This window comes from Penicillium malachiteum (assembly GCF_028827825.1).
Source record: "Penicillium malachiteum strain IBT 17515 chromosome Unknown utg000005l:1.0-9002435.0:326005.0-9005861.0, whole genome shotgun sequence".
Classification (NCBI taxonomy): Eukaryota; Fungi; Ascomycota; class Eurotiomycetes; order Eurotiales; family Aspergillaceae; genus Penicillium; species Penicillium malachiteum.
Genome location: NW_026643099.1, coordinates 3,601,879 through 3,614,764, shown reverse-complemented (window position 1 = coordinate 3,614,764; position 12,886 = coordinate 3,601,879). Strand labels below are relative to the sequence as shown.

The following is a 12,886-nucleotide window of genomic DNA, read 5'->3' as shown; positions in this document are numbered from 1 at the left end:
TTTTTCTCAAGCACTGCAATGGGTAGTATTAAGTGAGTTGAGTTGGATGATATACTAGTCAAAGATGGGACGGATAACTGGCAGTATATATAGTAGAGAGTGGGAGGAGTAGAGAACAGGAACAAACAGGAAACAAAATTGCATTGAAATCCAGCAAAACAGTCAAACATGAAAGCCAATATAATGATTGGATGTTGACGGAACACAGACCGTCTATCTCCCACTGATTCGCTCATGAATGCAGCTCTAGTCCTCGTTCGACTGGTCTGACTACATCATCGGCCGCATTCTGCGCTTCTGATTGGCCGAGACAGTGTTTGTCTCGTTTGTTTAATTTATCTCGCGGCTTGAGCTTTCGAGGCGACATCTTGTGCTTCCAATACGCCCTCTCAACGCCACTTCAAGTCTCATTTTGCGGTGATTTATTACCGGAATACAGCGTCAAACATCTCACAATGAGTTTCGGTGCCCCTGGAGGTGGTTCAGTGAACTACAAGCCCTCACCGTGAGTCCTCGTCCTCGTCCGAATCTTTATTCATACATTCCCTTCACATGGAGCCATGAAAGGCTCATTACTTTCAATTCCTCATGTGTTTTGTATTGATTCGACCATTGACTGACCGATTGATTGAATTTGTAGGCCTGAGCGCGGTAGCTTTCCCCTCGACCATGAAGGTTAGCCAACGATACCCTCCTCACGAATGTACCCAAGCAGCACCGCTAATAATCGATCATTGCATAGGAGAATGCAAGCATATTATTTCTGGTTACTTAAAATGCATCAAGTTGAACCGAGGCACAAACGATGAGGCATGCCGTCGATTAGCAAAGGAATACCTTGCCTGCCGGATGGACAAGTACGCTACACCTTCGTCCCGGATTTTACTCGCTCATATGAGCTATGGATTTTCATTTTGAAGAGCCCATAAATTAGACGGATATACTTGATGGACCGATTGCTGACATGGAACACCCCAATAGGAACCTGATGGCACCCGATAACTTCAAGAACCTTGGACTTGTATTCAAGGATGACCAGGAAAAAAGCAGTTCCCCCGCTACAAACTCATCAGATGCATCATCATCAACCGACAACAAAGCTTGAAGGGGATGAAAACGTGAATGGATGATTGTACGATATCGAAGGAACCAGCCCATCCAAAAGGGAAACCTGCGCATTCTTCCAGGCGTTGATAACGAACATTGTACATACAAATTGTAATATACCCAGCAAAAATTAAAAATCTACACTCAAATAATCGACCCAAACAAAATCATAAATTATTTTATACAACCCGTAGTAATTCTGGATGCTCAGCAGATAAACTTCACAATTGGCTCTCTTGCATGCGGGGAAACCGGGTTCCGCCCACAGAAGCCAACCTAAGCTCCCCAGCTCCAACTCCAACTCCAACCCCGATCGCTCAGTCGATCACCAACTCCAATGTCGTCAATCGCCCGGCCACCAGATCCATGCCTGGTGGCCATAATCCTAATTGTGCGATCACGTACCGGACCCCGACTGGTCTTCCACTACCCTCCGAATCCACTCAGCGAGAACCGACTCAAGACAACCACGAAGGGCGGGCGACGCATTTCGCGCACACGCAACCGACAAGGCGCAAAGAATACAGATTCCAGTTCCAGCGAAGATAGCGGATTAAGTTCAGACGAAGAAGAGGATGAGCGAGAGCGCGAGAACCAGAATCCTACACAGGGTTCGAGCCTAGGTCCGAATGCAAGTTACCCGTCCGGACCGGGCTCGTTACTAGGGAGGCGGGCGAGTAACTTTGGGATCGTCGATGATATATTACCTGTTTCTGGGTCGCCTGGTACTGGTGCCACAGAGCTACAGCGACCTGGGTCTTTGGGATCGGGTCGGGGCTCATCGCTTCGCAAGCGGGGTGGTGCTGGGTCTGATCCTGAGGAGGATGGGGCGTCAGATAGAGATGGCCCTGGGGGATCGTCGCGACCACCTTGGGAGTCACTTCTGGGATTACCGGGTAGCGTATGGGAAAAGCTGTTAAGTCCGTCTAGATCGTGGCATAAACGGCGGTTTGAGGTGGGAATTAACGATCTTGCGCTTATCGGGTGGCCTGTTTTTGTGCGAGAGGATGGAACATGGCGCAAGCAACGACGCAAGAAGAAAAAGAAGAAGCAGAACTCGGAGTGGGATGGTGGGGAGCTGGGTCATAATGAGAATCTTGAAGGTGCTGAGGATGAAGATGGAGTTGGTTCGCCTGATATGGGAGCTAGCATTGCTACTATCACTGAGTTGACGCTCTCACCAACTGATACCAAGCGTCATTCTGCTGCTAGTGCCAAGCTGGGGAAACAATCGGATGATTCTCTTGACCCAGAAGATAAGGACCACATGACTATGTTTAATGTTGTCTTTGTGATGGATCCGCCTTTACTCGAGTACTCGGGTCGTGTTAAGGAGATCTATGAGAATGCCATCAAGAAGTTTGCCAAAGCCTTGAAATGGGAGCAGGCACGGACAGACTATGTTTGGAAAGAATCACAACACATCTTGTCTGTACGGAGGAAAGCTCGAGAGTCAAGTATGTTATCTCTCAATTCACTGCTATGGGGCCTCAGCTAACATATTTTGTCTAGAAACATCGATGCACAATCTTTACTCCGACTTGATCAATCAGTCCTCTTTAGCAAGGGCGATTTACACAGTGTACACCAGTATATCTGCATCTAAGATTGCCTCTGTCTCACTCAGCCCCGATGTTTCCATCTCGCTACAAATCCCTCCGCTAACATCCACGCCGTACCTCGCTGGCCCTGCAGACAAATCATACCCAGGTCTCTGGTTAACAACCGCAGACAGTGCAACACCAGTCGATGAGCCTGGAGCTGACGAAAATAATGCGCCTCATCAAGTTCTCGCAAAACACTTTGCTTTACTCCTACTAGATAGCGAAGCTGCTATCATTAAGGACGTTGAGGCATCTGGTGGTACTCTTTCATCGGCATTGGCACATTACATTCGCTGCTCAAAGCCAACAAAGTCATTTGCCCAAATTTCAGCATCTTCAGGAATCCCACTTTCCACCATCCAAATGCTAGCGAGCCACCTGGTATATTGGCGGCGAGCTCGGGCTATTCCCCCAATTCACCAACGAGATACATACATTGTCTCTCCCAACTGCGATTTGAGTAAACTGGAAATTGCTACTATTGCCTATCAGACTGCGTTTCCCACGCTTCCCAGTCTACCCAAGATGCTCTCAGCTCTCAGCGGCACTCCTCGCCCGTACGCAAGCTTTATTCCCAGCAAGGACCACAAAGACACTTACTTTTCTATCCTCGCCTGGCTTCTTCGCGGCGGATGGGTCACTCAATTGCGCACGTTCGCTCGCATCAAAGTGACACCCGAAATCAAAATGGCGGTAGAAATGGCCCTTCGCAAAGAAGAAGTGGATCGCTACCTTGCTAAAAGCAGTCCAAATAACATAGTTGACGACACAGACAGCGATGATGACGATAGTTCATCCTCTTCATCCTCGCTGTCCAGCCATGGTAGTGGAGATGAAACGCCGATACCTGGACGTAATGACCCGCACGCACAACTCCGCACCTCACACAAACTCCTAGACCGATCCACTGCTCTACGGATGTCATCATTGATTTTATCTCCACATCGTGCATCTCCACTTGAATCCCGATGGTTAGATGAGATCCTTGCTCGTTTCCCTGATAGGCCGAGAGATACCTCGCTTCTAGAGGGTACAAGTCCAGACATCTCGCCGAAGGAACTCCAGTCTCTACTGCAGAAGTTCTGGCCATCGTTTTTGAAATATTTCAATGGATCTGATGCGCTAGAGAAGATCTCTGTTCGCGAGAACCTAAAACGAAAATTGGTGTGGCAAGTCTTGACTCGCCTGGGCTTTGGAGTTGTGCCGACAGGGTCTCTTGAGCTGGATGCGCGTGAGCAAGTGCTTGTGAGTGTTCGACATTGGTAAAAAAGGATATTGATATTTCGTTTTGGGATCTATAGAAGCGTGGAGTTGTCGCGTGTATGGGACTTGATACCATTTGAAATTTCATTCTTTATTCCACACCTTTAATCAATTCAAGTTTATGCTACGCCCAGAGCCCTGGAGAAACATCATTGAGAGAGAACGAAATTCCAAAGAGTACGACTAGTAATACCTGCGGATATTGTGCGTTAAAATTTAATCTCTACTTGATCCATGTGCATCAGAAAATTTATTCACCTCCATACCACTCCGAGCAACTTCAAGGTTCCAAGGCTCAAAACTGCTTGTAAGATAGGCTCTGCCTTTGATGCTTGAGGACTGTTTTCATTATCTCATGTCCATGCTCTCCAGTGTTCTTTGCAGCTGCCTTGACTATGTCTTCGGACATTGGAAGGTTCTCCCCTTGGTATCGGGAGAGTAATCTCATGATCTTATATCCAAATTTTCCAGGATTTCCCGCGGCAGCTTTGACGACACCCTCAGAGACTGGAAGATTCTGTCCTCGCTGTTGGATGAGTAATTTCACGATCTTATATCCATCTTCTCCATGGTTCCCTGTCGCAGTCCTGACAACATCCTCAGATACTGGAAGGTTCTGTCCTTGATATTGGAAGAGTACTTCCATGACTCTGTGCCCGGCTAGCCTGTTGCTCGCAGCTACAATCACAACATCGACAGAAACTTGAAGGCTCTGTCCCCGACTTTGGAAAAATAATTCCAGACACCGGCGTCCAGTGTATGAGAGATTTGCCGCCGCTGCAATAAGAACCATTTCAGAGATTTGAAGGCCATCTCCTTGATACCGAAAGAATGTTTCGATGCATTCGTCTCCACAGCGTGTATTTGCCACCGCGGCCATAAGAACACTTTCAGTCACTGGAAGATCCTCTTTGCTGTCTTGAAATAGTAGTTTCATGATTTCTCCCCCATTGCTCTCATTCTCTGCCGCCATCATAAGCACTTCTTCATTGACTAGAAGGCTTTGGGTTTGATATTTTGAGATTAATTGCAGCATTCTATACTCTCCCCACCCAGTTCTCTGAGCAAGCGTTTTAACCACATCTCTAGGGAGGTGAAGATTACTTCCACGGTGCTCAAAGAGTATTCTGAAAATCTCATAGCCGTTCTCAGTGTTGTCTGCAGCCACCTGGACAACATCTTCAGAGATCTGAAGGCTGTCCTCTTGGAATTCGAAGAGTGTTTCCATCACCTTATGCCCATCTTCCCCACTTTTCCCAGCTGCTGTCTTGAGAATATCTTCAGAGATTGGGAAAGCACTGGCTCTATGTCGTAAAAGCGCCCTGACTATTTGAGACCCATGTTGATAGTTTCCTATAGCTCCGATTACCGCTGCCTTGGAAACCGGAAGACTCCCTTGGCGATGTTTCGAAAGTACTTCGAAAATTTTACCCCCCCATCCTGGTATTTTCCGCAGCCACCTTCACCACATCCTCAGAGATCGGAAGGCTCTTCCCTTGGTGTTGAAAGAGCAATTCCAAAGTTTGATCTGTCATGGAATCCGTCGACTTTACAACTGCCATGACTACATCAAGTTCACAAACTGGGAACCCTTTACCTCGGGTTTGAAGAAGGCTTTCCATAATCATTTTTGCATAACCTCCATCATTTCCTGCCGCTATCATGAACACATCATTAGAGACTGGAAGATGCTCTCCTCGGTGTCGAACGAGTAATTCCATGATCTCATACCCATTGGGTCCACGATTTCCCGCCGCTGCCTTCACCACATTTTCAGAGACTGGAAGACATTCTCCTCGATGTTGGAAAAGTACTTCCAGAATCTTCTCACTGGAATAAACTTCATTTTCTGCAGCCATTCTTACCGCTTCTTCCGAAACTGGAAGACTTTCCCCTCGGTGTTGGAAGAGGACTGTCATGATTGCATGTGCGTGGCTCCCACTGTTTGTTACAGTTGCTTTGACCACATCTTCAGAAATCAGAAGATCTTCTTGGTTTTGAAAGAGTAGTCGCATTATCTCAGACGCACATCTGCCAGTATTCTCCGCAGCTGATTTGACCACATTTTCAGAAATTGGAAGACTTTTGCAGTGTTGGAAGAGTAGTTCCATGTTTCGAGAAGCATAATGTCCAGTATTTCCTGCAGCTCCTTTGACCACATCTTCGGAGATTGGAAGACCTTTTCGGTGCTGAAAGAGTAGCTCCATGGTTCGATAAACACAATGTCCAGTATTCATCACTACGGCCTTAACCACATTCTCAGAAATTGGAAGGCTCTCCTTTTGATGCGTTAGAAGTACGTCAATGACTTTATCGCTGGTGTTGGTATTCTTTGCCGCCACTATGACCATATCCTCGGAAATTTGGAGACTGTTTCCTCGGCCTTGGTACATGATATCTAAGATCTCAGCAGTGCGGTATCCATCGTTTTCGATAGCCAACCGGATCATATCTTCGGATACTGGAAGCGCTTTGCCGTGATATTGGAGAAGAGCCTCCATGGTTTGATGCACATCGTCTCCGATATTCATTAAAACAGTCTTAACCACGGATTCAGTGACAAAACGACCATCTGTTTGGTACTTAGTCAGAAGCGTTATCATGTCACATCCGTGTTGACCTCTATACCGTATGAGTAGGTTCAACACATCCACAGAGATTGGAAGGCCTTCGCCTCGGTATTGGAGCAGAACCTCCATAATCGCGCCTGAACTGTGGCCAAACCCACGATTATAACCAAAATTCTCTGCAACCGCCATAACCACATCTTCAGATATTGGGAGGCTGTCCCCTCGATGTTGTAAGAGAAGCCTCATGATTTTATATCCAGACTGCCCCGTGTTTTGAGCAGCTGCTTTGACAACATCCTCAGAAATTGGTAGGGCCTCTCCTCGATGTTGGAAGAGCAGTTCCATGGCGAGATAGGCATCATCTCCAGTATTTGTCGCAACGGCCTTGACCACATCCTCAGAAACTGGAATAGTGTCATGTTGAATTTGGAACAGTAATTCAAATGCACCATACCCTCCATAATCTGTGATTTCTGCAGCTCTCATAACAACCTCTTCTGAGATGAGGCGACTTTCAGCTTGATATTGGCTGAGCAGTTCGATCATAGCACTTCCACAACGTGCATCATCTCTGGTTGTGACTTCAAGTAAGTCAACGATTGGCATTTCATTTCCCCGGTTAAGAACATTGTTCCTTATCGCTGCTCTGTACGAGCTGGTGTCATTTTTCTTCTTTTGGCCCCGTGTAGCAATGTCCAACACCATGGAGGCTATTTGATCGAGCCTGACCTCGATTTCCAGTTGCGATTCCAGGTAGTTTGGTACCTTCTCCAAAAGCTTTAGTGAAGATTCCAGCTCTGCCTGATCTCCAGTTACCGGTATCCTCAACACCAGAAGGACTTCATGCAGCCCGCCTGGGTCACGACGATTTTGCAGCAGAGTGCTTGGGGCTATTGTCTGATCCCTCGTTGGAGGTCTCACTGCTGGAAAAACCAGCGTGAAGTGATCATTGCATAGTCTGATAATGCTAGGCATTGATCCACCTTGCAAAAGACAGATGATGTCGCCCTCCTTGATCCCCTCTCCTCCTGTTTGTAGCTCCCATTCGAACGCCCACTCTCTCTTATAACCGAGGACCCTGGCGGTTGCCGTGAAGTCGACCGAAAACCTTTGTTGGCCGTTTAAAAGTTCTCGCTTTTCAATTTCATGAATGTAGCCTAGGATCCATCCCTTGCCTTTGATGACAGCAAAATCTGTATCCACCCATGTCTGAACAGAGCTCCCAGGAAAGATGTGTTTTGTAACGTTTCTGAAAACCTCATGCCATGGCATTCCATAATTTGGCAGCAAATCAGATGAACTAGTATCATCACTCTGAGCCAGACCTAGCAAAGCATATACTTTATCATGAGACTCAGTTGCGCAATGATTTCGGTACATGCCAATCAACTCTCCCATTGACAGGTCCCCATGTGGATCAATCTCAAATTTGCATCGCAAGAGTGCAAGTTTTATGAGATATACGACCGGACTGATGTAGGCCAAAAGATCAGACGGAAGACTCATTTTGATGAGACCTTCACAGAAAGCATGCCCACTCAGTTGAATAGATCCACACATAATCCAGATAGATCTAGCGACACCAACTTCTTGGAGCACCTATGATAACTGATTAGTGTGATATTCCAATGCTTGGAAACCTTGTTATCCCAATTTCATACCCAAATGCGATGAAACCAATCACGTTGCAGTAATTTCAAACAACTGTAATAGTCCTCTGCGATGTTAGACACCATCTGTACACAACTAGCCTCTGCAAGATGCTGAATCTTGCTCAATGCTTGGTCACCATTGTCTGTGACATCTCCAAGCCAGACAATCACTTGACCAGCCTGTGCATAGATCATACGCATAAGTGGAATCTGTTTGCACTTTTCATCGCTATCATCTTGGTTGATACAAATCGCATCAATCCACAGAATTCTCTCAAGTTGGCGATCACGGAGATATGAGAGTGCAGTATGGAGATTCTTGGTAATGGAGAGAGAACACTCATTTAATATCACTGTCTCCGACCTAATGTTACTTTGCCAACAATATGAAAGTGCCTCATACATATGGGCACGACCACCTCCTTCTGACAAGTTGTAATTGAACAGCTTGCACTCAATTGGGGCATCATTTCTCGAGTGAGGCAAGAGGCGGATCATGCGAGTCAGATGGGGTTGCTCCTGAAGGCTCGGGTACGTAAACATAGGCATGATTGCTTTGCAGCTGTTTAGGTGGAGCTATGCAAGCTTTCTGTTTAAACTACGAAAAATATCAAAACTTTGGGACCAATGGACAAAAAAAAAGTTCAAAAGGTACTAGTGAGAATAGCTCAGAGATATTGGCGGGGTCATCGGTTACATTCAGCATGATGTACTAGTAAGACGCCGTATTTTTTTTAGGCTGAAAGACTTTGGGCTGAAGGTAGGTGAGCTGCTAGAATCTACTAGTACTACCTGAGTACCTAGGTAGTCCCCTCATAGTAGTATTGTACATACTACGAGTACATACTACTACATATAAACTTGAAGTTGAAACTCGGAGTACATACATACCTGGAACTCTCAAGTTCTTGTCCAAGTTCAAGTTGTATATCTACTTCTATTAGCGGGGTATAGAGCTCCCCCACTTGGGCAGGTTCCACTAAAATTTACTAGTAGTATGCATCGAACACCGAATCTTTAACATTATAGATATTACTATAAATTGAATTATTGATATTGATCAAAAATAAAATTTGAAAAAAAAGAGAAAATAAACGGACATACTTTATGAGTCCGAGTCGGAACATTCAATTCAAGTCGTTTCCAACCTTGGAAGTTGATATCATTGAACTAGCCCTGAAGGCTAACATACACAACCTTGGTCCTTACCTGTACATACATACAAAAGCACCTCCAGGGGTTGTTTCAATGTCCAGTTTTTACTACTCCATACCAGCTGTTAAAATATTTTCCCGATAATATATCAGATCACGATCTCAAGACTAAAATTAAATCATTCCGTTGTACTCCGTACCCGTGAACCCGTGAACCCCGTGCACTGAACCTTGGAATTACATAATACTGTAATCCAATTCCAAGGTTTCTGCCAGTTCCAAAATGCCTTTTGCACAAATCATGGAGTGTACTCCGTATAACAGTATTAATAAAAGGCGGTATATAGAGCGGTGAAGTAAAATTTGTCAATTGGGTTTTGTGCGAGTGTTAGTAATGACCGCCGAACCAGCTTTGGAGGGCCATATCCACCTGGGCACGTTACAAGGACATTTCCAAGTGGTCCCTTATTCCACCGATGTATTCTGATTACATACTCCACTCCATCCCGACGGATTCCGCGTGCCCTCAGCCCTAATTGTTCTCTGCCGAATGTGTAGTCTTATGAGTATACGGAGTACTCCTATTGAGAAAGAGATAGGTAAAATAGGAAACAGGTCACATTAACGTGCGATCAGCAATGATCGTCTCCGAGTCGAAACTAAAAGGGGGAAATGAGTAGTAATCTCCAGGGCTAGCCCCATGGAACATGTATAATATTGGCCTCGACTCCTTGCAAGGATATCACGTGTTAACAGGACCTAGTATATCACATTTCACATTCTTCGGTCGCACAGAACCGCCATGGGGGATGAATCATTTAGAGCTGTAGCGGGCCCTTGGCATGACATCTGGGAAGTACGAGAACTCGAACGGAAAGAAATGGGTACAGTATGTACACTAGTATGGGAGAGAACCAATCAGCACGGAGTATTAAGTGCATAATACTAGTACTAGAGTCATTAGACTAGGAATCCTGCACCGTTGATGGATCTCAAGTTTTGTACGTGTGTGTTCCAAAGTTCCGACGGTTCATGGTATTACTATTACACATCTATTACGCATGTAGTCGAGGGCTCCATTTAAATGTTACGGGCCCAGTCAGGTACCCGAGGATTTCCATATATCCGGCCGAATGAACTGTGCGGAAGAAGAAAGCGCTTGGGGAGATTACCGTGTTGGCTGTGATTTCCGCCTGTATAATTTGGTGAAATAGTAGTACATCTGATGATACCTGGATAAAAATTATGGGATAACATTTGAAAGTATATGCCATGATACCTTGAATTTTAGAGGGGGACCCTTGAAGCCTGAAGCACAACCTTGAGAGTACATTTGGGCCGAGTGATTTGAATTAAAAGCGAATTGACTTCCCGTTGCACCGCGTCAGGTAAATCTTAGACGGATGTATGCCCCAGGGACCAATCGTGGACTTGGAAGTGGACCCCGCAATACGATTTGATTCTACAATTTTGTTCTCAGATGAAGCCTGGAGCTTCAAGTTGAATGCCTATGACGCCGGATGAATGATACCTACCTAGGTACTCTTACTAGTAGTACTCCAAGTTATATGGAGTACACACGTATCTAGCCTGCCCAGGTGGTGATCCCTGTGTATTAGTAGTTCAAGAATCCATGTTCAAGTTTCTAGTACTAGGCGCATACTCAAATGCTGTCCAGGGTAAATATGTACATACAAGGCACTTCCACGCCCGGTCCCCACCTTGGTAACTTGAATCTTCAACTTGAATTTTTGAGGTTATACATCTAATAAATACTTTATCAGATCTTGATATCCCTCTGTATAGGAATACTTCAAGTTCATACATATTACTCGTAGTACCACTGAATTGAATTTGTACCTACTATCATTCCATTGGTTGGATCCTGCCCCATTCCAGGCCTTCCTGGAAGGACCCTGAGCAGAGGGAACTTTATCCCTGGGGTTACGATTGGATCTCTCTATGTACCATTCCTTGTCACTTCAGCTATCCATGTAGTACTTGGATATAGTCTATATTCTCCGTGAGATTCTAGCCTTTTTCATTCAAATCATGTTGTTCACACATTGTACCAGTTGACTCCATCAAGCTTGGAAGTGTATAAATCCACCCGTGGATGACTGTATTAAGGTATTGTCACTTTGGTAATGTCAATACATGAGTACTCTGAATCACGCTAAACCCAAATTAGAAATCTGTACAAGATTGAAGTTCAATCATCGACATATAATAAGCTATGATTCTGATAACCTCGTCGAGATTCTGTAAATATCTTATATGTAGAACATCAGTAGCATTCGAACTTAAACAGGATCAAAGTGACTTTGAGTCCCCGTCGTACAAATCCCCAATGAGTTCCAAGTTACAAGTTCCAAGCACTTATATTTGTGCGTCCGGCACCGAGGGATTAATCCGCTGGGCTCCATCCACTCCATAACAGATTTTTTTATGCGAAATTCCACAACTGGGGTACACAGGTAAAATTGATTTCTCTCATTGATTAAATATTTCCAGAATTTTTGATTATTATTTTTTTTTCTTTTCTGGAAATTTTTTTTACGTCAAGTATCCCATTGACCTTGTGTAAGGTAAGAAAAAAAAGCCCCCGCTACCATTTGGCTGCCAATAATCATTTGCCCTGATTATTACCCAAAATAATAATTTTGCGTTCTTGCTCCTCTTACCCTCACCATCCTCCCCTCTTACCCCCCTCTCTCGGGTGTCCGTTCCTCACTTTCCATTCCTCCCTTGTTTTCGATTTTTGATTCGACGGTGCTGAGTCCCTTCTAGACTCGTGCTCCACTAGCGAATTTCCCTCCGAGTGTGAAACCGTTTGTCTCGTGCGAAAGTACTCCGACATCTTCCCTCCCCGGACCTTCAACTCGCGACTGGAGTCCCGTTCGAAAATTCCTACCGTTTCTTCTTTCTACCTCCTTGTCGACTCTGATTTGACCGTCACGTGCGATTCGCGTCGACTGTCCTACGATTTCTACAAGGGATCATTTTTTTTTTAAGGAACTGCAGGTTTAGTTTGACTGACCCAGTCGATTTAACATCCCTGTGCGTTAATATCGTCGACGTGCACTCTAAATTTCTTCGACTATTTGGACCTTACTAAGTCTGAACTGAGGTGGATATTTCTACCGCAACAGAGAAAATCAAGTTGTTGTGATATTTCGACCTTTTCCCGCCGTTCGGCCTTTACTTCTGATTCTCTGAGACGACATTGATCAGGCGGCGCCTATTCTTTGTCGCTGAAATCACGCGTGACACTTTCGGTCGCCAATCTTTTCTCTGCATATTTTCCTTGCCTCGTTGCCATCCGGCTCCTCTACGAAACCGACGTCTCATCGATGCGATTTGCGGTCTAGACACCAATACCTAGTCATACGATCACATTCCAAGACACGACTTCTCGGTTGTGTCTTTTTCGAATACATACGCCGTTTCAGTGAAATCTCCGTGTGAGAGAGACTCTTCTGAGAACCAAAGTGCTGTCACGAAGTGGGGGTACAAGAAAGTGGGACTTATTTTTC

At 45.3% G+C, this 12,886-nt stretch overlaps 5 protein-coding genes across 5 annotated transcripts; 2 read left to right on the top strand and 3 right to left on the bottom strand.

The window, feature by feature from the left end:
* Window positions 1–455: 455 nt before the first annotated feature.
* N7483_011338 (coiled-coil-helix-coiled-coil-helix domain-containing protein) lies at window positions 456–1,105 on the top strand (the record flags this gene model as incomplete). The annotated part of the gene is made up of 4 exons (XM_057094765.1): window positions 456–505; window positions 641–675; window positions 743–857; window positions 982–1,105. The coding sequence occupies 4 exons, from the start codon at window positions 456–458 to the stop codon at window positions 1,103–1,105; spliced, it is 324 nt and encodes a 107-aa protein (XP_056940736.1).
* Window positions 1,106–1,444: 339 nt separating this feature from the next.
* Window positions 1,445–3,977, top strand: N7483_011337 (nitrogen permease regulator 3 family protein; the record flags this gene model as incomplete). Its single annotated transcript, XM_057094764.1, has 2 exons — window positions 1,445–2,564; window positions 2,620–3,977. 2 exons carry the CDS (start codon window positions 1,445–1,447, stop codon window positions 3,975–3,977), a joined length of 2,478 nt encoding a protein of 825 aa, XP_056940735.1.
* A 292-nt stretch (window positions 3,978–4,269) lies between these two features.
* Window positions 4,270–5,202, bottom strand: N7483_011336 (uncharacterized protein; the record flags this gene model as incomplete). Its single annotated transcript, XM_057094763.1, has 1 exon — window positions 4,270–5,202. The coding sequence occupies one exon, from the start codon at window positions 5,200–5,202 to the stop codon at window positions 4,270–4,272; it is 933 nt and encodes a 310-aa protein (XP_056940734.1).
* A 199-nt stretch (window positions 5,203–5,401) lies between these two features.
* On the bottom strand, window positions 5,402–8,050 carry N7483_011335 (uncharacterized protein; the record flags this gene model as incomplete). Its single annotated transcript, XM_057094762.1, has 1 exon — window positions 5,402–8,050. The coding sequence occupies one exon, from the start codon at window positions 8,048–8,050 to the stop codon at window positions 5,402–5,404; it is 2,649 nt and encodes an 882-aa protein (XP_056940733.1).
* A 149-nt stretch (window positions 8,051–8,199) lies between these two features.
* N7483_011334 (HET domain-containing protein) lies at window positions 8,200–8,745 on the bottom strand (the record flags this gene model as incomplete). The annotated part of the gene is made up of 1 exon (XM_057094761.1): window positions 8,200–8,745. The coding sequence occupies one exon, from the start codon at window positions 8,743–8,745 to the stop codon at window positions 8,200–8,202; it is 546 nt and encodes a 181-aa protein (XP_056940732.1).
* Between the last annotated feature and the right edge of the window lie 4,141 nt (window positions 8,746–12,886).